The sequence below is a fragment of the Rhipicephalus microplus genome, chromosome X (assembly GCF_043290135.1).
Source record: "Rhipicephalus microplus isolate Deutch F79 chromosome X, USDA_Rmic, whole genome shotgun sequence".
In the NCBI taxonomy this organism is placed as follows: Eukaryota; Metazoa; Arthropoda; class Arachnida; order Ixodida; family Ixodidae; genus Rhipicephalus; species Rhipicephalus microplus.
In genome coordinates this window covers 193460520-193486581 of record NC_134710.1, presented here as the reverse complement: position 1 = coordinate 193486581, position 26062 = coordinate 193460520, and the positions used below count along the sequence as shown (strand labels likewise).

At 47.3% G+C, this 26062-nt stretch overlaps 1 protein-coding gene across 1 annotated transcript; it reads left to right on the top strand.

Moving 5' to 3' along the window:
- The first annotated feature begins 409 nt into the window (after nt 1–409).
- Nucleotides 410–25166, top strand: LOC119177342 (uncharacterized). The gene is made up of 3 exons (XM_037428818.2): nt 410–566; nt 4573–5330; nt 23831–25166. The coding sequence occupies exons 1-3, from the start codon at nt 553–555 to the stop codon at nt 24397–24399; spliced, it is 1341 nt and encodes a 446-aa protein (XP_037284715.2). The 5' UTR covers nt 410–552; the 3' UTR covers nt 24400–25166.
- Nucleotides 25167–26062: the final 896 nt, after the last annotated feature.

Genomic DNA, 26062 nt, shown 5'->3' with positions numbered 1-26062 from the left:
TTCACACATTTTCGATCACTGTACCCGACGTGCTGGTAACTATTTGTGGTAGCATATGGTGCCCATGGCAGTGTGTCTTGCTGCTACACGGTGGCCGACACGCAAGTAAACAGCACCACTGATCATTTTAACTACATTTCGTGAAGCTACCTGTATGTTAGACACTTGCGCGGCCCTTTCTGCTCATGAATAAATTTTACCTACGGGTAAAATGTGATGAACGGTCGTGGGCACGGACAGACTTTCGAAACGAGGTGCACTAGAATGCCACGGGTGTCAGAAGAAGATCGCATTGCGTGTGAACAGCAGAGAACGCGTAATCCCGACAGCCTACAAGAAATAGTCGGCTCGTTTCGTTATCTCTCGAGAGAGGCCGTAGATGGCGTGTTCTCGATAAGACCGCCCTCGCATCCACGAGGTGGAAACAGCCGCGCTTGCACTGTCCTGCGAGTGTGGCCACTACTCGGCTTCCCGGCTACATCACTTTCAGGCGGCCGCCGCTCTCACCTGCCTGCCCGTGACAAGTGACTGCTGCGGCAATGACCGGCGCGCATGGCTAGCATAAGGTTAGTACGGACACTTTATTTCATCGCGTTTGTCTGTGGTGCTTGCCTGTGCTGATACCACGGCACCGTGGCTGATACGCAACCGACCCAGGCCCCGTGACGAGCTCCCTTGTCGAGCAAGTTGCCCATATGTGACTCATCTCGTGGCGCCATCGGCACTCCTTCGGTCGTCGCTGACGCGAGACACGTTTGTCGAATTCGTGGCAATTTACTGCATTCGAGGAAATACAATGGCGGCGATCCTTTAGAATGAGTTAGGAACTGCTGCTGTTTTCCCTGCAGTATACCGCAAAGGCATCGATACAGCGTTCCTGAGAATAGCGCAGACTTGTAGGCATGGAGAGGAGGATTTCTCTTGACCAAAAAAAAGTCACGGGTATTGCCCCCTCCTCTCGAAACTCCTAAGAAAAAAAATAAGTGGCGCTAATTCAGGCATTTGAATACTCCCAAATGGGTCGCCAATTATGTACGTTCCACCACGGCTCGCGCTTTTGGGGGGACGAAAGCCACCTCGTATTCGACATGAATAGCAGAAGCCGAGTTTTTCCCTGAATGTACACACTTGCTGCGTTCCCCGCTCAGTCTAGCGTTAAATTTTCAGTGTCAAGTGCTCGTCCCTTTTCAGAAAGCCGACCCCCGTTTTTCATGCAGCTGCAGGGCACTTTACGCCACAAAGCAGACCGGGGAGCGAGTACACCTTCGAGGGGAGGGAGTCATCGTTCGACCCCGCGGGGCCAGCCGTCAGGTAGCACAAAGGACATGCCGAGTATTTGAGGACAAAGCTGACGTCTGGAGAAGTTCTTGCTTTCACTGCGCACCTCGTAGTGTCAGTTTCTTTTAGAGGGCGAATGCGCCTGCTCCTTTACCGCGGTTCGCTATCGGTTGCGTTACGTAGTTGAGCTGTTCAAACTGCAGTGGGCCACAGCCCGAGTTGAGGCCGCGTTTTTTCCCCCCAAAATTTTATAAATTCCAACAGTTTAGGCTTATTCACATAATTAGGCGGTCGATTTAACTTTGCGAATTTGATATTGACTCTATTTTTTCTCATTATTTTAATATTGTATTAGATAGCCAGTTCTTTTTTTGTAGTTATTTTGGGATTATCACACCTCATAGTTGAACTTTAGGGTCTCACTTGTGGCGTTTTTGCTTTCTTTTTTAATGAATAGTTTGCAAAAATCTGCAAGGCGGCATTCCTGTAAGGTTTGTTTTTCAGCCGAAAACTCTCGTTCGCACTCTCCTTTTATCCTTCGTTGTGCTTTTACCTCACCCGATTCCAGCGAAGGCACGCGAGTACAACAAAACTTCAAGGCGCTGAGCCTGGCTCTCGCGAAGGCTGCAGAAGATAGTGCCTTTTTCTTCGACCACACATTCAACAAAACGTCTTTCTCCCAAGTAATGCCATTCGGTTGTCCCGCTTCGTACGTAGCCATCCCATGGTGGACGACATAGAACCTGTCGTTCCTGAGGAAAAGAGGAGAGGCAAAAACACGATGAGCGAGAAATGCAGTCTGTGAACAAGAGGTGTTTGTTAGAAAACAACCCTTACAGTAGAGCCGCGTTGCACATTTTTGCACACTGTTCATCACTATGCGATTACCACACCTCCTCGTTGACCCACCCCTAGGCGGCGCGTGGTTAGAAGAATGAATGGTGAACGAAGAATGCTGTCACGCAGCCGGGCTAGACTGCACGTGCATTCAGCCCGGCATCGAACGCGTTATTCGAAGGTCGTAGGTTCGATTCCTGCTCACGGCTGGTTATTTTTTCGTCCACTTTTCTTTCTTCTTATTTACATTCCATTGGTTCTAATAACTTCCCCTGTACATTCCTTGGCATTACTGTCTGTTAGATCTCATTTATATTGCGTAAAAACACGGAAATACGAGCCCTTAGGTATACACTTCTTTCCCTTATATATATATATATATATATATATATATATATATATATATATATATATATATATATATATATATATATATACATGCGCGTCGGGGAACGTTATCTTGCTAATTTTTGCAAACTGTGCATAGACGTTTATGCATTCGTTGTGTTTGCATTATTCTATACCTAAATGGGCCTCGAAAATTAGATATGGAGCTACAGAGAGTGTATATCTGATAAAGCAAGATGCGTGCAAAAAATACTACTTCACACTGCAGGGTCAACTAACGTTTGTGACTACAGCGTTTCTTTTCAAACGATTGATTGATATGTGGAGTTTAACGTTCCGAAACCACCATATGAGTATGAGAGACGCCGTAGTGGAGAGCTCCGGAAATTTCGACCACCTGGGGTTCTTTAACGTGCACCCAAATCTGAGCACACGGGCCTACAACTTTTCCGCTTCCATCGTAAATGCATCCGCCGCAGCCGGGATGCGATCTCGTGACCTGCGGGTCAGAAGCCGAGTACCTTAGCCACTAGTGCACCGCAGCGGGGCTATTATCAAACGAATAATTTTTCTCCTACGCATTCAAATGAATGTGAAGCCATGTGAATGTAAAAAAAAAAGTGTTCTTACTGAACCACTTACCAGGACATTGTGTATGTAGCTACGTGTCGGTACATGACCGGCTCGAGCCAAAAATGGATATCTTCTTGAAGCCTTGAGCATGTTTCGTGTCAGAAGCTTCAGTAGCTAGCTGGGAAAGAAGGAGGGGGGGGAGAGGACGTGTCCCCGTAATACATAAATTGTTAAATTTTGTCCACCACACTGACGGATTCGATTTGTGTGTCCTACCCTCAAGCAACTCGAGAGGAACCGAACACATTCGAGTTCCTTGTTTTTCTTTTCTATTTTTGAGAGCGACACCCAGCTCCCTCGATTTAATTTATGCGCCTATGTGTTGAGCGCCTCACAGAAACATTCGTCATGAGGTTATTGCGTGACAACGCCATGATTTATAGCATGACATCGACCACCAAATAATTTCTACTTTTCACTCTTTCAGCATTCACACGGCTTGTTCACAGCTTCATGTGCAGCATAATCAGCCATGTGTTACGCCCGCCACTCGGTTGTTGTCACGTCAGGTGAAGTGCTGTGTTTGATTGATGGAGACAGGCACACTGAAGCGATGTGAGCCTGGGCTTACAACTCGGTATTCACAAGGGACACCATGTGACCAGTTTGCTTGCTCTCCGTCACTGTGGGGTCATTCCGGCATTTTTGTCACCTGTTCCTCAAGCGCATTTGAATCTGCCAATTTCAGCAAACTAGTCGTAATGAGCATTGAAAAAAAAATAATAGCAATAAGCCATGCCCTATGTACAGCATGGTGAGGGTGTTTGCCACCTGAAGACCAGGAGTTCATAAATTATCATTTCCAAGGGTAGCACTTATGCTGAACATAACTCACAATTGATACAGAAGCCTATTTGTGTTCCACATAAAGTGAAAAAAAAAAGGGACACCTAGGCCTTCAATGTGTTGCGTGCAACGCTGTAGAAGCTATGCGAGAAGTTCGGTCAGCAAAATGTATACCTCCGCGCTTCTCCTGCTTAAATATTGTCGTTGTAAGCGTGGCCTCCCGATGGGCTACGGTTGCACGCGGACGGAACTGATCGCGAAGGCCACGATACGACAACACGAAGAGCCTCAGCGATCTTGAGCAACCTATTGAAAACCGCGTAGATAATGGGGCATTTTTATTTCTCAGGCAACAAGCATCTAAATTTAACACTCGGTCTAAAACGATAAGAAAAACGCACATAATGGGTGGTGTAATCATTGAACTATTTCTCAGCGCTAGCGCATATACTGCAAAAAGTCTTGCTAGCTTCCATAGTGTTGCACCTGATGTATGAAACGGAATGGTTGTTGGCAAAAGGGTGCAAAAGGGACTTTGCTTCCCTCAAACCAAATCAGCCCCCCCCCCTCCCCCATACCACAAGCTTGCTCCCCCTCCTTTACCCAACCCCCTCAAAGCAACAAAGCTTTGCACCCCCAACACAAAGTTCTGCCGATGAACAATCGTACGAGCGTGCTTGCAAACTGCAGGTGGGCGAGCCCAAGCGGCGTTCGAAAAGCGCGCCGCAGCAACAGGTTGTCACTGGCACCGCAGCGCCGCCTGGCAAGTGGTCGTCAGCGAGTCCGCGCAAAGAGCCGCCGGTGGTCGTCGTCACGTGCATCTTCCGGCGGCGGGCCGGAGACCTCCTCTCTCGCGGTGGCAAGCGCGGAGCTCGCGGCCGGCGGACGCGTGGTCGCCGCCGTCAGTGTCCCCGTTGGCTCGGGTTGGGCTGCGCATGGCGCAGCTGAGGCGGCGCAGAGCCCCAGCGTTGGAGCGAGCAGTCCGGGCCCAGCTATCAGCGGAGGCGGTGACAGCCCGAGTTCTTTGAACCGTGCCCGCTCAAGGTTGGCGGGGCCGAGCCGCGAGCTGGCGGCTGTCGAAGGCATGGCGGGACTCACGTGGAGCGACCAGGAGACGTACGAGCTGATCCGCATCTGGGCTGCGGATCGAGACCTGCTCGATGGGACGTCCCGAAACAACAAGGTGTACGAGAGCATGGCCGCGCAGATGCGCAGCCTGGGCTACCTGCGCACCGCGCTCCAGGTCAAGGAGAAGATGAAGCGACTTCGCAAGGAGTACAAGTACGGCAAGCGCAGCAAGAAGATCGCCACCTATCACGACGCGCTGGCTACCGTGTTGGCGCAGGGCTCCAAGGGCGGCTCTCTATTCATCAAGAGCGAAGTTGACGAAAGCATGGGTTCCGAAGAATTCCCCGGCACGGACTCCGAGACAAACTACATGGAGGACGGTGAGTGCGGAATGCGGCCTTGGGGCGCGACCAGGAAACGGGCGGCGCGCCCGGGCCGCGGCGCGACGGAACCGGTTGCCGGGCGCGGCCTTGGACTCGCTCCCAGGCGCCATGTTGCGGGTCCGGGCCCCCCGGCCGAGCGGCCCCTCGGGCGGCCGCAACTGGGCCGCGGCCCCGAGAACCGGTTCCGGCGAGTGGCGACGACCTGCTAGGTCGCGGGCCCACGCTGCGCGCGCCGCCGCCGACAGGTGCCCGCAGGCTCGGGCACCTGCCGACCCGCGTTCGCAGAAGGGCCCCTCCTCGCAGGGCCCGCGACCCCCTCTCGCGCATTCCGGCACAGGTTTCGGAACCGCACGTGGCTAGGGGCTGAGGAAAGCGCCGCCTGGCCCAGGACGCTTTCCCCGGCACCCTCCAAAACACGCCGTTTTGTTTGCATGCGTCACTTCCGATGCCGCGGCAGTTTCGCACGTTCCAATGTTTACGTACGCTGGCCTTATCTCAGCTAAGTAGCGCGGGGAGCGAGTGAGCTGGTGTCGCCCAAACTGACAGCGGCAAGCGTGTAATGTTTCCTGCTGTCGAATGTTTCGCTTTGAAGCGTGTTTTCTCTTAGCCCTGTGTACTAGAGCTCATTTAACCTGCCTCTTGCTGTCGTCGTATGTATGCTTTTCGAACTAACTGGCTGTCCGCACTTTAATATGAATGGACATTATTGCCGCTGGTCCCGAAAGACGTAAAAGCGAAACAAAAAAAGAGATAAAGAAGTTTAGTTTGTAGCCGTAAATGCGATTTGAGATGGCTTGCTCGTCGAAACAGCTCAAGGTGCAGGGAAAGACGGCTTTTGTGGCGAGGGTCCGCTTTCTCTCGCGCAGCCGATAACATCAGCATCCCAGGGCGCGCGCCGAGCGGCCGCCTTGGCTTCTCGCCCCAGGGTTCTGGGTCGTTTTTTATCAACAGGAGCCTTTCTGGGTTTACCACAAACTGGGCGCGCGTTTTTTTTTTTTTTTTTTTGACGGCGTTTGTCAGCGATGTGTGTCCCATGTTGCTGTTTCTTCGCCATCGTTTGTAACAGGCGTTGCACACGGTGGGAGTGTTAAAGCCTAACGCGATGCTGCTCGCGGTTATCTCGTGCATGACTACGTTCCAAGGGGACTTTCGAGAGAATAAGAAAAATAGAAGATGGCTGCATGAAGTTAGACATAACAGGTAATTAAGAAAAATAATAGACGGGCGTTAATGTATTCCGTCGTAGGAACTCCAATACAGCGCATTCTAGTATTCTTAAGTATTGCTTATTATTGATTTTGAGTGATCGGATGAAAATTATGTAGGATGGTTTAGCAAATTCTGAGGTGAAAGGCGTGTGGGTGACCGGTACACGTGGGAGATACGCTGACATTTTTTCTTGTCTGTTTACGTCTCGTGCGTCTACGCGCCTTTCACATCACATGATTTTTTACTTTTTTACAACGGCGAGATTGCAAACGTTCTCGTATGTTTCCCGTGTCTCCGTTTTGTGATTTGTGAGCACGCGCTGCGCTCGTTTTCGACTATGTATATTGTGTTTGCGACTACTGTTACAAGGTTTATGCTGCGGCGTTAATATGCAGACAAACCACCTGCTTAGTCGGGCTGTGAAATGGTGGCTAGTAGATGGCATGTTTTCACATGAGCAGACACTTGCTGCAGGTACCTTGCCATGTACAAGTGCTGTGTTGAGAACAAGCGTTTTTTGTGCGAGGTCATTTTCCAAGCAAAAACTAGACAGCATTAAGTGCCTGGTTCTGGAGAAGCGCAAGCAGGATAGCTTTCCGAAGAAAACTGGATGCTAGTGTACAGCAGTTCCTCCGCACCTATGTGCATGTTGGAATTTTTTTTTTTACTTTGGTACTGTGTGTGTTTGACGGAGGGGGAGTATTTTGCTGGCTATTCTTGACCATTCTACTCTCGCTCCTGCATGCGCCCCCCCCCCTTCCCCCGCTTTTTTTTAAAGAATGCAGGATGGCATTTGTGAGTTTCACAGGCGTGGCAGTGCAGCGAGTTTTGCTACTAAATTTCCGTTTTTCGTTTCATGGTGCCACCTGCATGCTATCTATAGTATCCCAGCGTATCGCTTTATTGTTGTCCAAAAGTTTCCTGACAGTTTCTTATATCATCGTTGACATGAGTGACTATCAGGATCAGCGCTTGTCATTGTGACACCTAATAAATTCTTTGAAATGCACTGCCAGAGGTACTCGTGCGTGACCAAGCGTCGGCACGGGGTAAGCTCATCCCTGAATGATTCCGCGCACATTATTTAGGCCATTGCCGTCTGGATCAGTCGCTCTCTCCCTTTGGTTGCTATTTCTTTCGAGAATATTGAAGGCAATGACCTGGATGGGCGGCTTTGGAACCCACTTGCTCCCGTCTGATCCCGGACTTTGTTCCCTGTTCTCCCCTTCGTACTCCCATTTCCCCTTTTGTACTCCCTGTCTCTTTTCCTCCTTACCACAGATGCTGAGTCGTGCTCAAACCTTCTGCTCCTACCTATTTCAAAACTTTTCTCCACTTCCCCCCCCCTCAAAGTGCTGTGCGGTGCTCCCGCTAGGGCAGCAGAAGATAATGCCTTTTTCCGTTCTTTCAGCCACACATTCATTCACTCTTAAAAGGCCTGGTCCTGCTGGCAAAGAAAATTGTGGAAATGTTTACGCTTCACCAGTCCGCACGACCAGTACTTTAGCAAAACTGGTGTGAACGCCTGTCGTGCAACGCTCTTTTCCGAGACCAAAAGACAGTCTCACTACTTCCAAGGAAATCAGACATTTCATGTTCAGGTTTTGATTACATTTCGCAGTTGTTCCTCATGTGCGATTCGGATTGTTTGAAATGCTCTAGACTATGGTCTGCCTACTACTATATTAAGTGCAAAGCATTTTTTCTACCGACCGAGGGCACTTAGACCGTTTCTATCTGGCTATTAGTTTATCGTCACTTACGTCTGGGCGCTCTCGTGGCCGTCTTCTTAACTTGGCATAAACCAAAATTATATAAGAGGACATGATTGTACGTGGAACACGATTAACAGGTTGTGAAAAAAAAAAAAAAAAACGCGACTTGCCTGTCGCGTACGTCACCAAGTCCTATCTAACGGTCACGTGTGGCATATACCCGCATACCGCGGCCGTTGTATGCGCCACAGGTGATGGTCTCGCAGTCGTGTCGCAGAAAATGAGTTGTCGGCCGTGCAGTTGATTGCTGAAATATCGCTATAGGCGGAAATCATAGTATTGTCGGTTTGAGCCGGGAGCAGACCCAGGCACTCTGAATTGCCACGGTGCCACACCAGTGCTTGGAACTGTTCTACTATAATACCCGTCACAGTACACATATCAAAGCAATATGAATTGTTGTTGCTGAGTTGGCTAAGTGCTTTCATTAGCTACCCTCAAACCTCGATATAACGAAATATTGGTTATAACGAAGTAAACGAAATACTATTGCAATATATGTAATGTTTATAAAGTAACCTTTACAACGTTTTTTGATATAACGAACATATCCTCGTGCAAGATGCAATTTTGTTATAATGAGGTTGAAATTACTCCCATGACTCGGCAAGTACTAGTCAAGTGTTGCTCAACCTCGGACCAATATGCCTACGACCGCTAATTGATACGTACCGCAGCTTGTACTTTGTTTCGATAAATCCGACGCATGTGCTTTAACGTGCCTAGTGACATTGCATGTGATGTTGAGCTACACTTTTGGTGCCAAAAAACATGTGCCTGGTATGCCCTCGATATGCCCACAACTACTCAATTCACACAAAGTTGGTCCAGCTCGTTACGCTTGGCTCCAAGAAAACAAAATTGGCACAGGGACTTACTCACTGATTGATTTGCTTGAAATCGATCGCCAGCATTTTTAGTGCAGTATGTTTCACGGATGGGTTAGTGCTGCCATATTGGACTGTTAACCTTCGCATTTTGTATTTTTAACGACTGAATTAACCGTGTTACGATAAACGCATATGCATGAAAATGGTTGAAGTGTGGGATTGGGCTAGTTGGTAATCCATTATTAAACTTCTCAGCGCGAAAATTTCAGACAAGGAAGAAGTACAGGGCGGTACGGTTTTTTGGCCGCTCGTTGTTCCGAATGTGGGTGGTAGCCGTTGTTCAAAAAGGCAAGGGTCCTCGCGTCCCACCCTAACGAATGCACAAGACTTGTAATCGAAGCTGAAGCAATCCTCGAGGCAGCTGCATCAGCAAACCGTCTATAGCTTTATCTGAAAAAGAATTGGCGTGTTTAAATTTGGCGTGTGAGGGTCCCGGGTGAACACGTGGTTTCTTGCAGTCTCTTTTGGCTTTTTGTTTTTTTTTTGTGTTTTTTAGTCTTTGCTTAAGCAAGTGATCTTATCCTCTTTTCTGTAGCATATGTATGTGCGTCTTGGTAGCAATAAATTAGTCGAAAGTATGCGCTCGTCCTACTCTCTTGTGTTCGTTATCTGAAATTTTCGCGCTGAGAAGTTTATTAATGAAAATGGTTGGGTTGGCGCCTACGAGGTTTCATGGCCCTATTAATTCACGTCGCGATATGCAAGAACGAGAAAATAGACTTAACAGATCAAAATGGCGGAGTCGGGTGTCTTAAGGAAAATAGTCTATGCAATGACTATCACTCTTCCTCTCCCCACTGCGTAAGAAGCCGTAGCCGGACCGTCCAGTATCAAAGCTGTTGTGTTCCCTTTCCGAAAGCACTCTTCCTTTGTGTAGCCTCCCAAACGGGTGGAGAACGTTTACCAAGTTCAGGGGTGGGGCCATGCAGCAGGTAAATCTGGTCGTCGACGACAGGTGACATTCCCTCTCGGGGCTTTTGTTTGAAGCGGGCATGTGAATGATAGTGTCTTGTTAGAAGGCAGTTTCAGAAGCAGCCGATGCTCCGTTAATCACGAGCACGTGTTTGTGTCCTTACTGTCGCACCGATCTACATACACGTTGGAACGGGTCACTGACGTATGCCCTTGTTCTAAAAGGTACTTTGGTAATGTGCGATCTATTCCGCTACTACAATATAAGCTCCCTGTGCGCTTTCAGTGCGTCGATTTGAAACGGCGGCTCTCGGCAGGCATGAATTGACTTTGACACCTGATGTTGATTTGGTAGACCGAAATCACATCTTGAAAACACATCCGAGAGTGGAGCGAGCGATTGAAGTGTACTTTGTGAGGATATTTGCTACGAATGTAGGAGCTTGTGCGAATTTCTTCGCGGAGCGTAAGGCGCCAATTCACTGTGCATATCGTGGTGCTTTGGCCGTTCGCAAGTGGTCATTGTTGCACGCTCGTGTTCACGCAGAAAGAAGAGAAATGAAGTAAATGTAAAAGAAAATGGGTGGTGGTGGCGTTTCGGTTTAAAGAGTCTTGTTCACTCCCACGTTCGTACACAGCGCTCAAATTTCGGGGCTCACAACAATAACGTTGCCAAAGGTTTTTCAAGGGACTATGTTCGTTGACATTTATTGTATTGAGCCCCGCCGCGGTTTCTTTAGTGGCTAAGGTACTTGGTTACTGACCCGCATGCAGGTCGCACGATCGAATCCCGGCTGTGGCGGCTGCATTTTCGATGGAGGCGAAAATGGTGTATGTAGGCCCGTGTGGTGAGATTTGGGTGCACGTTAAAGAACCCCAGGTGGTCGAAATTTTCGCAGCCCTCCACTACGGCGTCTCTCATAATCATACCGTGGTTTTGGGACGTTAAACCCTGCATATAAATCAAATCAATTAATCGCATTTACGTTCAGTGCTCTAAAACACATACAGTAATACTCTTCGCAATGCCTCAGTGGTAGTAGACTGCTAAGGGAGAGATGGCAGTATTGAGTCTCGATCGCGGAAACCGACTTCTGACTGGGGACAAAAGGTATAATACTTGTGTCAGACGGGCACGCAAAAAGTCTTTTAAGTCAGCGGTCTTTTACGAAGTTGAAAGACTTTTAACAAAGAGGTGTTTGCGGCGCAGACACACGGCAGCAACGATCTCCTTTTAGTGTTTTCGTTCGAAGACGCTAGCGAAAGCGTTGCGGTAGCAGTTAAAAGAGAAGCAATGAAAATTAAACGATGTATCACGATGTACAAATTAAAGACTTGTTGCACTGCTCGTTTCTTCAAATAAATTTAAGAATAAAAGATGAAGAAACACCAATGTGAAAGTTTTTTGCACTAGATAAGGAAGCATTCCCAATACTAGCGACGTGCACAAGTCCGTCTGGCACCACTGTGCTTTTATTTACCGTATTTGTTTTTCGCTGCTCTCGACACGTTATGGGCGACCGTACGGGAGAAAAAGAGAGGATCGCAAGCCTGCCGGCCTGCCTTCTTGCTCTGGAAAGCGAGGCAGACGCTGCAAAAGCCGCCAAGAAGAGGATAAAGCAGCGCAAGACCGAGAGTTACCACGTGATATTGGCGACGCGTTGTAGCTGCTTACGAGAGTAGAAAAGAAAATAACCATTAAAAGAGTTCATTACACCTTCTGCAGGATATGAAATTTGTTTTTACAAAGAGTTTTGGTGACAGAAAAATAAGCATTCGCTCTTTTTTTCCCACCACTCGAAAATTGCTGGCGCCCACTGGTTTCGAGGCTACTCATTCAGAGCCGTAAAAGAGATCGACGAACGCCGTTTACGAAAAAGACCGCTTCTGAAAAGGAGTTCGCTCTGTGCCGTGTGTCTGCTGTCAGGAACTCCTTTTCGGAAAAAGACCGCTTACATAAATGACTTTTAAGTGCCCGTGTGACAGGGGTATAAGAGCGTGAGCGTAGTGCTTTTTATAGTGCGCACGAAGGAACACTATGTGGTCGACACTAATCCAAAAGTTCCATCGCGGCGTGTCTAGCAGTTCGCGTGTTTAATTTGCACATTAAGCGCAATATATTTTAGGTTCTTTCATATCCAGGAATGGTAGCTGTGTGTATTAGTAAGCTTCGTTACGTATATGAGCAGTCATATGCACGCCGTATTGGCAAGTGGTAAATAAAACCGCGTTATTCAGCACTTAGCCATGTCCAGAGGCATTGTAACTGGGAGTGTATGAAAAATATTGCTGCAGCTGCAGTCAAATAAAGAAAAGCCCAGCAAGCACAATTAAAACTGCCGTCACGTTTCGAGGTGGTGTTGGTACACTTGTCCCTCAGAGGTTTCGAGGTGGTGTTTGGTACACTTGTCCCTCAGAGGCGGATAGCTTGCGTGCCAGTCAAATTCAGTACGATTCATTTTCGTATTGAACCCGCCACGTTGCTCTAGTGGCTATGGTGCTTAACTGCTGATCCGAAGGTTGCTGAATCGAATCCCGGCAGGATTTTGGATGAAGGCGAAAATACCTGAGGCCCGTGTACTTATAGAGTTGGGTGCACGTTAAAGAACCCTCGGTGGTCGAAATTAATGGTTTTAGGATACTCCTCGTTGTTATTATTATTATTATTATTATTATTATTATTATTATTATTATTATTATTATTATTATTATTATTATTATTATTTTTATGTGTAAGAAAACTACGTGAAAATTCAGTAGATTGTGAAGGAGCGTCTAAGGCCCGTTCTGACAATGGAAACGCTGATCTCATCTACGTGTGCAAATAATCTGAAGGTTAGTAATATGCTGCGCCTGTCATGCTGAAGGGTCCGTTATTTGCACGAAGCCTGTCTGCGCATTTGGCGTTGGTGGCATGGGCTCGGAGCCTGAACAGTGATTATACTGCATTGGCAGAGTCTAGAACACTGAATATCGATAATTAGATTTATAGGAGAGTCAGAGGGAAGAGATGGGAAAAGCAATGAAGTTAACCGTGAGAGAAACATCCTTTGTTACCCTGCACTCGGGAAGGGATAAAAGGAAATGAAAAGATGAAGAGCACGCGCAAATCTGAGGCAGAAATAAGAACAAAAAAACGTGCTTATATAATGCGCGCGCAGACATTTAACAGTTTGCGGTTCCTGCAAACATGCAGCCCTTTGTAGCCGAACGCTTTGCCTTTGTGCTCCTGTCTACGATGACAAGACTCTATCTTACCATGCATCTCACATCTTTCTATCTTTTCCTTCCTGTCATCTTTGCTTCCCCGCCCCAAAAGGCGCTGAGCAGAAAGAGCGTCCTCTATTTTTTCTCTTCCTCTTTCACCAAATCTTTCTCATTCATGAAGCTGAGTCTCGTTAGAATTGCCGACAGAGCAGCATTTGACGAATGGAGCAGCTAAAGCCCCTTGATCAGCGCACATAGGAGCACCGTCATGGGAAAGCTTTCGCAGTAGAACCTAAAATATATATCTAACATGACATCTGGTCGATTCCACGAAAGATTAATAAAACGTGTTATACTTGATATTGCCGATCTTCCTCGTATTTTGCTTATGCCCGTATGCCCTAATAGTGCGAAATCAGATTCGGTTTTAGATAATTTCTTTTAATCAAGGAAACAAAAATGGAGAACATCACCGGCTAATGACGGCCATTTAACGAAGAGCGCGCATTTGTGAATTCGCGATCATGCTAACATCGACGCAAGCTATATGTACCACAAAGATCTTTCTCCGTAGCACAAACAGAAGTAATTGGGAAATACCTCACTTGATTTTCTCTAATTCTGGGGAACCTAAGTATCTTTAATGAGTCTCGAAAAACGTCGTGTTTTTAAATCTTGCTGGTTTTCCGGGTGTGATTTCTGCTTTTGTCAACGTCGTAGCTTATTGATAGTACCTTGTGTGAGTAAATATCTCCTGAAGTCTGATTTGTCTGGTAATTTTTAAAGTAATGAATCGTTGCTAGAAACGTAAAAATCAGTTGATCAATTAAAAAATTTTTGATCAGAAAGAAACTTGGTGCAACAAAGGAGAATGTAGACTAAGTTTCGGCATGCTTAGTCTAGTTAGTTTAGAAAGAAACAATTAAAAGCTTCAAAATTTTGAGATGGAAAATTCAAGTGTATTGCCCCTTGATCATTGTTGTGTCGTGGGTATCGCAAAAAGGCTGACGCCTTCGTCAGTCGCAATTAGCTATTCCAAAAACATGTTATATTTCTGCTACAGTCATTCATAAAAACTTTAAGCACATTTTGTATGCCTTCGGGGCCCATTGCTGTTCATGTTCAGCTTGAGAGAGAGAGAGAGGAATACAAATATTCAAGCGATTGGCCTGCCTTCTTAGATGTAGCCGCGTGTTCTATTCGCACAGCTAGTGCTATAGACCGTTTCGCGACGATTGTGCAGTGTTTAGCACCAAGGATAAGTGACAGCAGCTAAGATCGAAACTGAGCGTTTGTGTTCCGCGTTTGTGCGGGCCCATTACTTAACCTTCGCAGTGGTAGTGGTGGTCGTGGATGTGAATGCTGATAGGATAGTAGGGTGCATTTCCCATAACACTTGGCAACCGCCGTAAAACCTGTTGTGTCCTTGATTCGTGTTTCTGGCCACACGCCTCATCGGCAGGGTTCGTATTAATGTCCCAATTTATGTGCATCGGGCCCATATACCCTGGAACGGCACGAAAGATGTTTTCCTTTTAGTAATTCTAATGCTAATACTTCAAACGCCGTTGCCAATAACATGTATAGCAAAAATATGGGGCATTCAGTGCAAATTTTCTTCTATTTGATTCTCGGAAAATTGCGTTCAACAAGAACGCTGCCACTCCTGTTCACTGCAGCCGTTAAGTCCACTTTTGTTTATGAGCATAAGGTCGCGAGTTCGAATACCTGTCATATTTACTGTGTTTTGGATAGCGACAGAACACAAATGGTGATTGTGTTCAAAACACAAGAAGTTTACTAGTTGAAAGAAAATATTGATGCGATGCTTCCGGCTGTTTAATGTACCATTCCGAGCCACTGCCATTTCCTATGGCGCTGTCCCTCCCTAGCCACTTATTTTTAAACAAAACGCATGGACAATTAACGTCAGCAATAAGCGTTGAGCCGATAATGATTTCGCCCTTTAGCTACACGCGGTTATTTCCGCTTGTGCAGTCGAAAACGCGCAAAACCAAGTGAAATCAGTTGATCGCGCATTGTCGCTATGCGAGACGAGGCAGGAGGGGCTTGCGACTGCATGACAAAGCTGGCTACAGTAGACGATATCCCTCGTATGTAGTACACTCGAGGGCTTATTTCATCGTGACTTCACGTGAACACTGTGCTGGCGTCACGAATTGTACGGAGAAGACGGGAAACCCCAGAAGAGATTAATGCCCTCGTTCTCAAGTTGTTTGAGGACTCTTTTAGGCGTTATGATCCGGTTCCCACCTTTTCATAAAACTTGGGTTGCCGCAGAAAGTGTAGATGGATGCTTGAGTGTTATTATTTTTTTTTATTTTGCATGCCGTGGCATTCCGGTGGCTTCGATAAGTTAAGCGTTCGCAAGGTCGCGTTGTCGATCTCAATGGAATTTTCGCGGGAGCGAAATGCAGTAACGCCTTTTTACTCATTCAGTTGCGCTCCGTAAAAGGATTACTAATAATAAAGTGAAACATAAAAACGTAGGACAAAGAAACCAAAGGCGGGAAATCTTCGTTCAAAGACGGATAGTCTGTTTTAACGAAGAAAACGTAATACGTTGTGATACTACGACTGTAATGACGCTTCCGTGATGTAAAAGGTAATATTTTGCTTTTTATGTGCCATTTCCCCCCTTCACTTTAGCTGAATTCGTTCTGGTACGCCTACGCGAAAAACTTGTTGCCGATACTGTAATCGAGATATTCTGTCGCGCATTCGATCCCGGCCACGGCGGTCGCACTTTAGATGGAGACGATATTCTAGAGACCAGCGCGCTGTGCGATGTAACTGCGCTTTTGAGAACACCGGATGGTCGAAATTTCCGGGGCCCTCCACCATGGCGTCTCCTAAATTTATAGTGGTTTTGGTACGTAAATTCCCAGACTTTTAATCATGATGCTTGTTCTCTTACAACCCTCAGTCGACATTTGTGTGTAGTTTCACCAGTCAACTCAACTAAATAGATGAATCTCGTGTGCACGATGAAGTTGATCCGAATTTTTGGAAAAGGTGCAGCTGATCTCCGGTTCACCTATAGCCACTGAGATCAAGCCTGTGAATACTCGTAGAGCAAGTAATCACTTGCCGCCGAGTATCTTGTCGTGTTTAGTGCTTTCTGTGTAGCCTATAATAATAACCGATGGGGTCCCAAAATCACGATATGACCACGAGAGACGCCGTATAGTCTTCGGAAATTTTGACCACCTGGGGTTCTCAAAGGTGCACCCAAATCTGAGCACACGCTCCTACAGCATTTTCGCCTCCATTAGGAACAGAAGAGACATGTCACATAATACTGCCGTACAGTGCACGATGAACATTTTCAGGTGTAAAAAAAAAAGCAGATTCCACGTACAGTGGGAATCGACGATGATATGCGAAGCACAAAATAAGGAAGGTTGATATGTCAGCACAATTTTACGAGGCGGACGTAAAATATGCTGTACATGACTTCCATATCATGATTATCATGTTTGCTTCTGGCATTTGCTTTTGTCGTCCATTTACGTCACGTAATACGAAATTTGGTAAATGTGAAGCTTGCGAAATAGCGGCGAGAGTGCTATGAGTGTAGCATGTAGTCATGTTTTACATGACACGCATGTCATGATTATCATGTTTGGACGTGTCATTTACCTTCGTAGTTCATTCACGTCACTTAGTTCCAAATTTCGTATATGTGAAGCTAGCGAAACGGCCGCGAGCGCATCATGAGCGTGGTTTGAACACATGTTCTTACATGACACGCATGTCATGATTATGATGTTTTCACCAGTTATATACCTTCATCCAATCACGTCACGTAATATCAGATTTGGTGTATGTGGAACTGGTGGAACGACCGCGAGCGCATCATGAGCGTGGCATGTAGTCATGTTCTTACATGTTATGATTTCAACGTGAGGGCCGGTCGCTTATGTTCATCATGAAGTCATGTCATACCATACCAGTTTTTCGATATGTCATGTGAACAAACCATCGCAGGAGCATAAAGACCATGTCATATTAATCATGACATTCATGGCCTACATCTCATGATTTCAATGTTATGACTAATCAATTACGCTCGTCATAGAGCCTTGATATGCCATACCAAATTTGGTATAGATCCCATTATCCAAACGGCCTGGAGAGTGTAGGTAGGTAGGTAGGTAGGTAGGTAGGTAGGTATAGATATAGATATATAGATAGATAGATAGATAGATAGATAGATAGATAGATAGATAGATAGATAGATAAATAGATAGATAGATACGGTCAAACTCGTCGAAGTTCGCTAAGAAAAGCATTCGCATTTAAAATTAATCTGGAGATCCTACTCACTATCAGATCGTGGTTTTCGCACGTGAAACACCAAAATTCAATTAATTGCTCTTTCGAAATAATAGTGCGTCAATGATGCAGCGCGAAGTGCCTATACGTGCACTCCTACGCTCCTGAAAACTTTATGGTGTGTGCGCACTGACGTTTCGTGCATTAATTCACCGGTGTTTGGTGTCGTTAAAATTTGTCGCCCTCCATTTGCTCGGAGTACTTTCCACCGACGTTCGTTAACTCGCACACATAACACAGCGTGGTTCCTGTGACGTTTAATGACGGGATTTTACTTAATCAGCACGCAAAAGTTGTGTCCCACGAATGCATTTTGCAGCCTAAACATGTATCCGAGTACATGCACAGTTTTGTACTTTGCCCCCCATATCCGGCGTAGCGGTCACTCGTGCTGGATAGCAGCATTATGTGTACATACGTATCTGTCAACGTGACGGGCAGTGCGTCTCTATAATGCGTCGGCCCAGGTGTGCCTTCAACTTCGTTGCTAAGGGGAAAAGCTTGTCAATCAGTAACGTGTTATATAGGGAACGCGACACGCAGGCAGTATAGTACAATGCGACCTGGTGCTCGACATAAAAATTAGTCGTGATGGCTTGACGGTAATGAAGTTCCGCTGCCGAACACGAACAAGAGGTTCTGGTGTAGGCCCCGGCTACCTTTCGATGAGATCGAAATATAAGCTCCCGTGTAGTTATTCAGGTACCTACGTGAACATAATTCACCTTGGGCCTCCAGACGCAGGGGACCTAGCAAACCTGTTACATAAATCTATAACTGGTTGTCTTCCTAAAACGCTTACAAAGTTGTCTTTTTATCGTCGTTAAAAATTTAGACATGCGGGTACTCGTTGCTTGATATTGTGTGCTAATACATTCACCTAGAGGCGGAAAAGTTGTAGGCCCGCGTGCTCAGATTTGAGTGCACGTTAAATAACCCCAGGTGGTCGAGATTTGCGGAGCCCTCCACTACGGCGTCTCTCATAATCATATGGTGGTCTTGAGACGTTAAACCCCACATATCAATCAATTACAATCACCTAGGTATGTATACCTTCCTAACGCCTTGTGACGACCATGGTGTTAGCTATAGGTGCTCAGTCTAGAGATCTAATGAAGTAGATTACTGTTCGTTATAGGCAGTTGAATAGTTGGCACGCAACGTGAAATAAAATATCAATGTTTACGATAAAGACAAGGTGTGCCATCGGGCTTATCTTATCTAAGAGGGCCTTAGCACTGCGAGTATTCGGGAATCGCTGTTCGATCTGCGGTAGCGAAGATGCCAGTTAAGTCTTTGAAGCTTATCAGCGTAGGCACCAGTATTCGGCTGGGGAAGTGAAAGCTGTTTACTCCTCCTTATTGACATTTGATGAATGTTGTCACATCGCAGTTATGTTACAATAGATGAGATTGAGAAATTTGCGGGTATAAATTGGCAGCAGCAAGCACAGGACCGAGTTGACTGGTGGGAACATGGGAGAGGTCTTAGTCTTGCAGTGGACGTATACAGTCAGGCTGATGAGGATGATAATTATCTAGTATTAGAGAACAGTAATTGTATTTAAGGAAGCCCGCTGTTGGTCACTTCCTAGTGCCAGTATAATCTCCACTCATTTTTTTTTTCGCGTAGTTTCTTAGATGCGTAGCTGCTGCATGGTCTTAAGTCGAAATATCGGTGAGCACAATCTCTTCGCACATTTCGACTCTTCAAGAAGAAAAATGAGAAAACGTAAAGGCAGGGATGTTACCAAAAGAGAACTCCGGTGATTTTCGATATTCACCGATTTAATGACAACTTTGAACACGTGTTCTCGTCGGTACTGTGGTGATAAGTGCCAAATTATGTGCTTTTTGAGGACTACAGTCCTATGTGAACACCTTTAACTTTTGTGTATAGTGCCATCGCTGCATACGCGTCAGCCCATTGACTGACAATCCTTTCTTTTTCTCTTCTCTTTCCTCTTTCTCATCTTTATGCTCCCCTTCCCATTCCCCCAGCGTAGGGTAGCAAACCGGGCATGTGCCTGGTTAACCTCCCTGCCTTCTCTCTTGATGTTCTTGTCCTCCGCCTTCTACACAACCGTAAGTCATTTAGTTCTTTCAGAAAACCAATTTTAAAAATTGTTAGCCAGTTCTGGAATCATGCTTGTAAACGTGGTCCACCCGGTGTAAGTGACGCCTTGCCCAGCAGACGGATGCAGCGCGCGCTTTCTTCTACGAGGCGATGACGACGCGAGCACAATTAAATTTTGTCAGCTGCATACATGTTTGTCGTCGTTGTCGTCGGGTCTTACAAGCATGCACATTATTGAGCAATGCGAAGATTGATTTGGGGTACGTCAGATGCTTCTCGCGCTGGCGAGTCGAAACGAAAAGGCTATGCTTCCGCGTCAAGATAGTAGCTGCAATCATCGCTGAACTTGTCACTGCTAAGTTTGGACGAGCTGTCAAAGCATTATTCCGCGTCGGAAGAGGCACCTGAGCTATGTTTACATCCTGGCCACCCACGGGGGGAAGGGGTGTAGCGGATTTCGTGACGTCATCGGATACCCACCATGGAGGACGGAGCAGCTGCCTGTTTCGGTTTCGGTTTTAGCTAGTTGTTTATTTCTGAATTAGGAATAATGACGAATGTCTGGGCAAAATGAACCACCCTAGCTGTTCAGGACTGTCAATACTACTTGGAACAGAGCATTATCTCAGTATGGTCGAAAATTAACTAGCTAGATGCCCCCGGTGTATTACCCTGCTAGTGGGGAAATAAAATAAAGGGACGCTAATGACTAGTGGATATACGTTTGAGTCGTAGGCCCAACAACGCTGGCGCATTGTTGGGCCTACAGGTCACAAGCGTACACAATGTCCTGAAACATCAGCGCCATCACCTGACTCTCACCATGACTTAGCAAAGACTGCACAACCAAGTGGTGGGTGGCCGCAATGAATCCCTCCCGCCGCTCGTGGTATCTGTTACGGTGGGTTCGATTCCGGCTCGAACACCGGGTTTTATTGTTTTTGTTCATCAGAACTTTCAACTTTTACTTGCATACACCACCGATTTTTCGATCACAACCAACGCCGTCGACATCGCATTTTCTGCGACACAGGCCGTGTCGCGTTAATATGACCGAAAGTTTCGGATGGAGAGAAATCAATGTGCAAGCGCAAATACAGAAAATAAGAGGCGATGACTGTTACTGTCGTAGCCCATGAAGCATGCCCGTGTATGCTCCTAGGATTAGAGCTAGCGCATCCCCACGTGGTGGCAAATTGGCTAAGATATTGCTCTGGTCAGTTCGAGGACGCCGATTTGAGTCCCCACCAAGGCGGCCGCAATTACACAAGGGGGGAAGGGGCAAAATGTAAAAAAAAAAAGCCTACGTGTCAACCTCAAGCCCCTCGCTATACGACATTCCTCGTAACTCGTATCGTGGTTCTGGCACGCAAAACCCCAGAATTTAATTTAATTGTGATCTTGCGCACTACTTGCCTTTAGCGCTGACGTGCGTTGTGACCGCTGTCAAGGTAGGCTTTTTTTTTTACTATACGTTCTGCATATTTCAAAATAATGAAACAAACGGGTGTAAATGCCCTTTCATCAAGTTGTCCGGATATCTTAATTTGGTTGATTGATATGCGGGGTTTAACGTCCCAAAACCATCATATGGTTATGAGAGACGCTGTAGTAGGGGGCAATATCTTAATTTGTCGTTGTGTGGATTTATAACGTGGAACTGACTAGGCTAATTTATGCGCGTTTCTTTCTTTAAGATTACATTACGTAGCCGATGTCTGTAGGAACCAACCAAAAACATTGCATCGAAAATTCCGGCCAAACGTTCAGTTTCTTCAGCAAGTAGCAACATTTTTAAAAGGGTGAAGACAGAAGAAATGGTAGAGAAGGAAAGATAGGGAGGTTAACCAGTCCAGGACAACCGGTTTGATACTTTATACTGTGTGTGCGCTGCGCTATCTTTTTCTCTCTTTCGATTTCTCCCAAAATAGGGAAGAATACTTGAAGTTTCCTTTACGAATACAGTGTAACTGTGTTCATCTACGATTTGAGGATGCTTAGGTACTTTCGGATACTCAGAGTGGTGGCGGGGCTAACGTCCCTACAAATTAGTTTCAACTTAATAATACAAGTTATACGAAAATTTGTTATGGGTGTTATGGAGACGAGGGTCCCAGTCATGAGAATTTTGGCATTCTGGTCCCAAAGTGACTTATTAGTCATTGACTTAGAACTGTGACTTCTCAGTCACTTCTTAGTGGCAGTTTCTAGTCTGTAATGCTTGCTGCTATAATAGAGTTCAATGTTTTGCGAGCTGTTGTTTTGACATCAGTATTGTGGGCGTGTGGTCCTCCAAGTGGGGGGGGGGGGGCAAAGTTTTACTTAGCGCACCTCCTCCCCTTATTGGTGGAGTCTATACAAAAGTTACGCAATGTATGTAAAAGTTAAAAGGCAAGGATGACGTGCTTTTCACATTGACCTGTCTGCATTTTCGAAGAAAAAGGTGGGAAGTAAACATTTCTTGGAATGCAATATCAGGGATCCCTCCTGGTCGCCATTATCGACGAATGGCCACAACTCTGTTCTGAACGCAATCGCGGGCAGGTCTGACTGAGTGAATGTGTGGGGAAGTCTCGGCCCTCCCTTCGATGACTAACGGGGCGCCCCTTCCTTCCCCTCGTGCGCACGCCTGTGATTAATGTAATCGTATATAGTGTCGTAATTTTTTCTGTTGCGCTGTATGGGTGTTTGCTGACAGTTCCCCGCAAGCTAACTTTTCACTTCCTCCGTATCCCCGCCAAATGGTTCGATTTTGCAGACGAAAATTTTTTTTTCAATCGCAAAAGGCAAAGTGAAATGAGAAAGACGCGCAAGTTAAGCTAATAGACATTTTAGTAAAACTGCTGCAGCAGGTTTTAGGGCTCGGACTGCCAACCATTTCCCAATGGCAGCCAGCATCCGCAGAGTGGCTGCGGGCGTCTAAACTAAATCTGTGTTATGCTGTATTGCTGCAATGCATTCTCGGAGAACAAGTGACCGTTCGCAGTGTTTTGATGATGTGTGAAGCCCGCCTGTCTACGCGAGGCCTGTTTGAGATACATTCTTATTAATAAAAACTGTGTTTTGCATATCTAACCGATTGCAGAGCTCATTGTGTGAAAGCAGGCAGCTTGTGGGCATTGCGTGTCATTGTTTTGGTTGTTTTCGCCTTCCAGATCGCCTACCGATTCCACCCGAGCCTTACGTTCGAAGACGCATACGTAGGTTTCTCTCATTAACGTAGATAAGTATCTCGTAGCAATTAGTTTAATTTCCTTTTTTATGCGTCCTTCGTCGCTTCACCAAATACCTTGTCAAAGTTAACTCCCTGGGACAGACCGCACAGTGCAACAAATGATACGGCAGGAACAAAATGTATCGCTCGATAAAAACTTTTTTCGTTTGGGCGTCTATCCCTATTTACACAAAAATGAAAGCTAAAGCAAAATGGCGTTAACAAACGTAATATAAGCATTTTCTGTACTACAACATTGGATTGTAAAAATTTGCTATTCGATGTGGCCTAACTCTTTCGCCGCGGCGTAAAAGGAAGCGGCACTGCGGACGACGTCGCGCAGAGGGGTTCTGCGTGGAGGAGGAAACCTTCGCAGCGCTTCTCGCGTCCAGGGTGCAGTTTGGCAGGCGTCGCCGCTGGTCCCCCCCCCCCCCCCCCTCCCGCGCTCGTTTTCCCTTCCTCTCTGCCCAGTGGCGTTACCGAGCCTTGTGGGTCGCGAAGTAGCGTCATCGTGAGTGTCCCGGGGAGGAAAAAAAATGCCTTCGAGAATGTTCGAGCGCCGCAGTTTGGCTCGGTGGCTGCAGCCTGGAAACAGGTTTTATTGGGGCGACCGGCGAGCTGGGCCTTGGGCTTGTCGTGTGGTCTGTCCCTGAGTCAGCGGCCGCGACGAGTTTGGGGGCTTCCCCTCGGGGGGCCCTCCGGGGCGCGCGTCCGAGCGGCGTCCATTAGGGCTTTCCGCGCAGGGGGGGGGGGGGGGGGCTGCCGAGTGGAGCGGACCCGGGCGACGCGCTCGGGCGCTCCCGCGAGGGCAACGGAGGTTGTTGGCCCTACAGCGCAACAATGGCTCTCTCGCAGGACCGGGCTGTTCGGCGCCACCGGCTGAGGGCAACGGCAACGACGAGCGGGCCCAGGGGTTCTTCCGTGCCGGAGGTGGTGGCAGCACTGGCGGTGGCGTGGCCCAGGGCCTCGACTATAGCCGCTCGCCCAGCTCACCGCCCGTCGAGTGCGCCACCGCTCTGAGGTTTCCTGCCGACAACTTCCCGACCATCACGACGACGACCGCCGAACCCGGGGACGGGGCGCGGTTCCCGGCCGCTGGCGCGGGTGGCCCGCGGGCCTCGCTCAAGCGCAAGCTGCCCGACGCGCCCTCGCCGCCCACGTTGGCGGCCTCGACGCTCACTGACCTCATCACGCGCGGCATCGACAAGTTCGTCGAGTTGGAGCACAAGCGCATGCGGCTCGAGCTGGACCTGCTCGAGCGGTTGCGCCACGAGGAGCTCGAACGGCTCGAGCGCATGCGCAGGGAGGAGATGGACCACGAGCTGCGTCTTATGAGCGTGCTCGCGTCGCTCTTCAACAACAACAACTCCACGTCCAGCGTAAACCTCAACAGCAGTAGCAGTGAGCCACCGGCGGGCTCGTGACGCGGGCTGTACTCTTGACTCTCCGCACAACATTCCATCCGCTCTTTTGTGATGCCCGTAAAGACTGTGGGCGCCTTTGTTTTCTTCTTCTATGTTTTTTTTTCAAACCCGTGCGAGGGCTCTGCAGAATAAAACGAGATCGTTGCGCGTTGCGGCCTAGGATCTCGGGCGCCGCCATTTTCAGGGCCCTTTAAACAGCAGAGATTGTGTTTACCATTTACGCGCTTCATGCGAAGCCACAGGGGCCAGCGCACACGAACAGACACAGTGTCGATGCAAACGGAAGACATGGACAATGCAGATTCCCTCTGTTTCACTTTATTTGTGTCTGTCACCCCTGATGGGCTCCTTGTCAATGAGGAGCTCAGCGGCCGTGCAAAGAATGTCACTGCTGACCAGGGCACGAAGAACTCCTGTCGACGAGCAACGATGTTTTATCTATAGCTTAAATGAAATTCTCTGAAGCAGACATGGTCACTTATATTGTTGAAGGAGTGAAGTCATTTCTCGCTTCCTTTGCGTTTCGCACCGGCTGCTGAACTCATCTGCCGTATCAAGGGTTTAGTGTCTGCTTTACCACCAAGTCATGGATGTCACATAGTGTGTAAAGTGCTTTCTCACTGTAACGTTATTTTAAACTAATTTGTCGCTGTGACGTTGTGCTTTCTATATGTTGGCATAAAATGAAGAAGAGGCATTCCGTCCATTTCTATACTCCATTAGAGTGTGTGTTTATCTGTGTTATAAAGACATATTTTGCAAGCTAGCGTGCGTGCACAGTTCTTAAGACGGCCGGCCGTGTGTGACGCCGCCGCTACTGGCCGTTCGGGGGTTTTGGACACTGCAATTCTGGCCTCCGATGTCTCCTTTGACGCGAATTCTCTAGTAGAATACTGGTGTGTTTCTAAGTTGGTTGCGTGTGCCCTAGGTTTCTCAAGTTTTCATGGGCCGTAGCAAATGCCCCCAGCTGAAAGGTAAGCCAAATATGTGCCTCGTGACGCGATATTGGTCGGGCGAAATTGCTTATTCACAATGCGGTTTAGGCATGCAGATGTGTGAATGATCGACTGTGACCGCATCGCAGTGATGGCGGCAAGAACAACTGTGTCAATGTTGAGCCGAAGTTTCGCAAGAACACCAACGTCATGAAAATCTGTAGCCTGCTAGTTAGAGAATAAAAGTGCGAATACTAGGGTTAGTGGCCTTCAGCTATTTGCGGCGTCAGTCTCACTGTGAAAGTAATTTCAGCGGCCGTAACCGACGTGCGAATGCAAAGGCGCCAGTGATGATGGGAATGGCGGCGCTGTCTCGTACTCCCCCTGCCACAACTGGTCCACGCGGAAATACACCCACCCCGACCGAAAACCACTGACTTGCTGAATTGAGGCATGCAGTGCACTCTTACAATGAACCATGCGAAGGTGCACTTCAGCTTTTAATCGCGTCAGTGGTTTCTGTTGTGTGCTTCCCTCGAAGCACAGCTTCTAAAGCCTGAAAAGCAAAAGTTTCGGGGATTGCTAGGTAAAGTAAACATAAGTGCGCGCCGACACGCTGCAAACGTGTACGTGTGCTAATATGTTTAGCTGCCTCGAATTTAATGTGTGAAATTCGCCTAAGAACGAACCAACTTGTTCTGAATCACTCAAAAGACTCGCATTATATT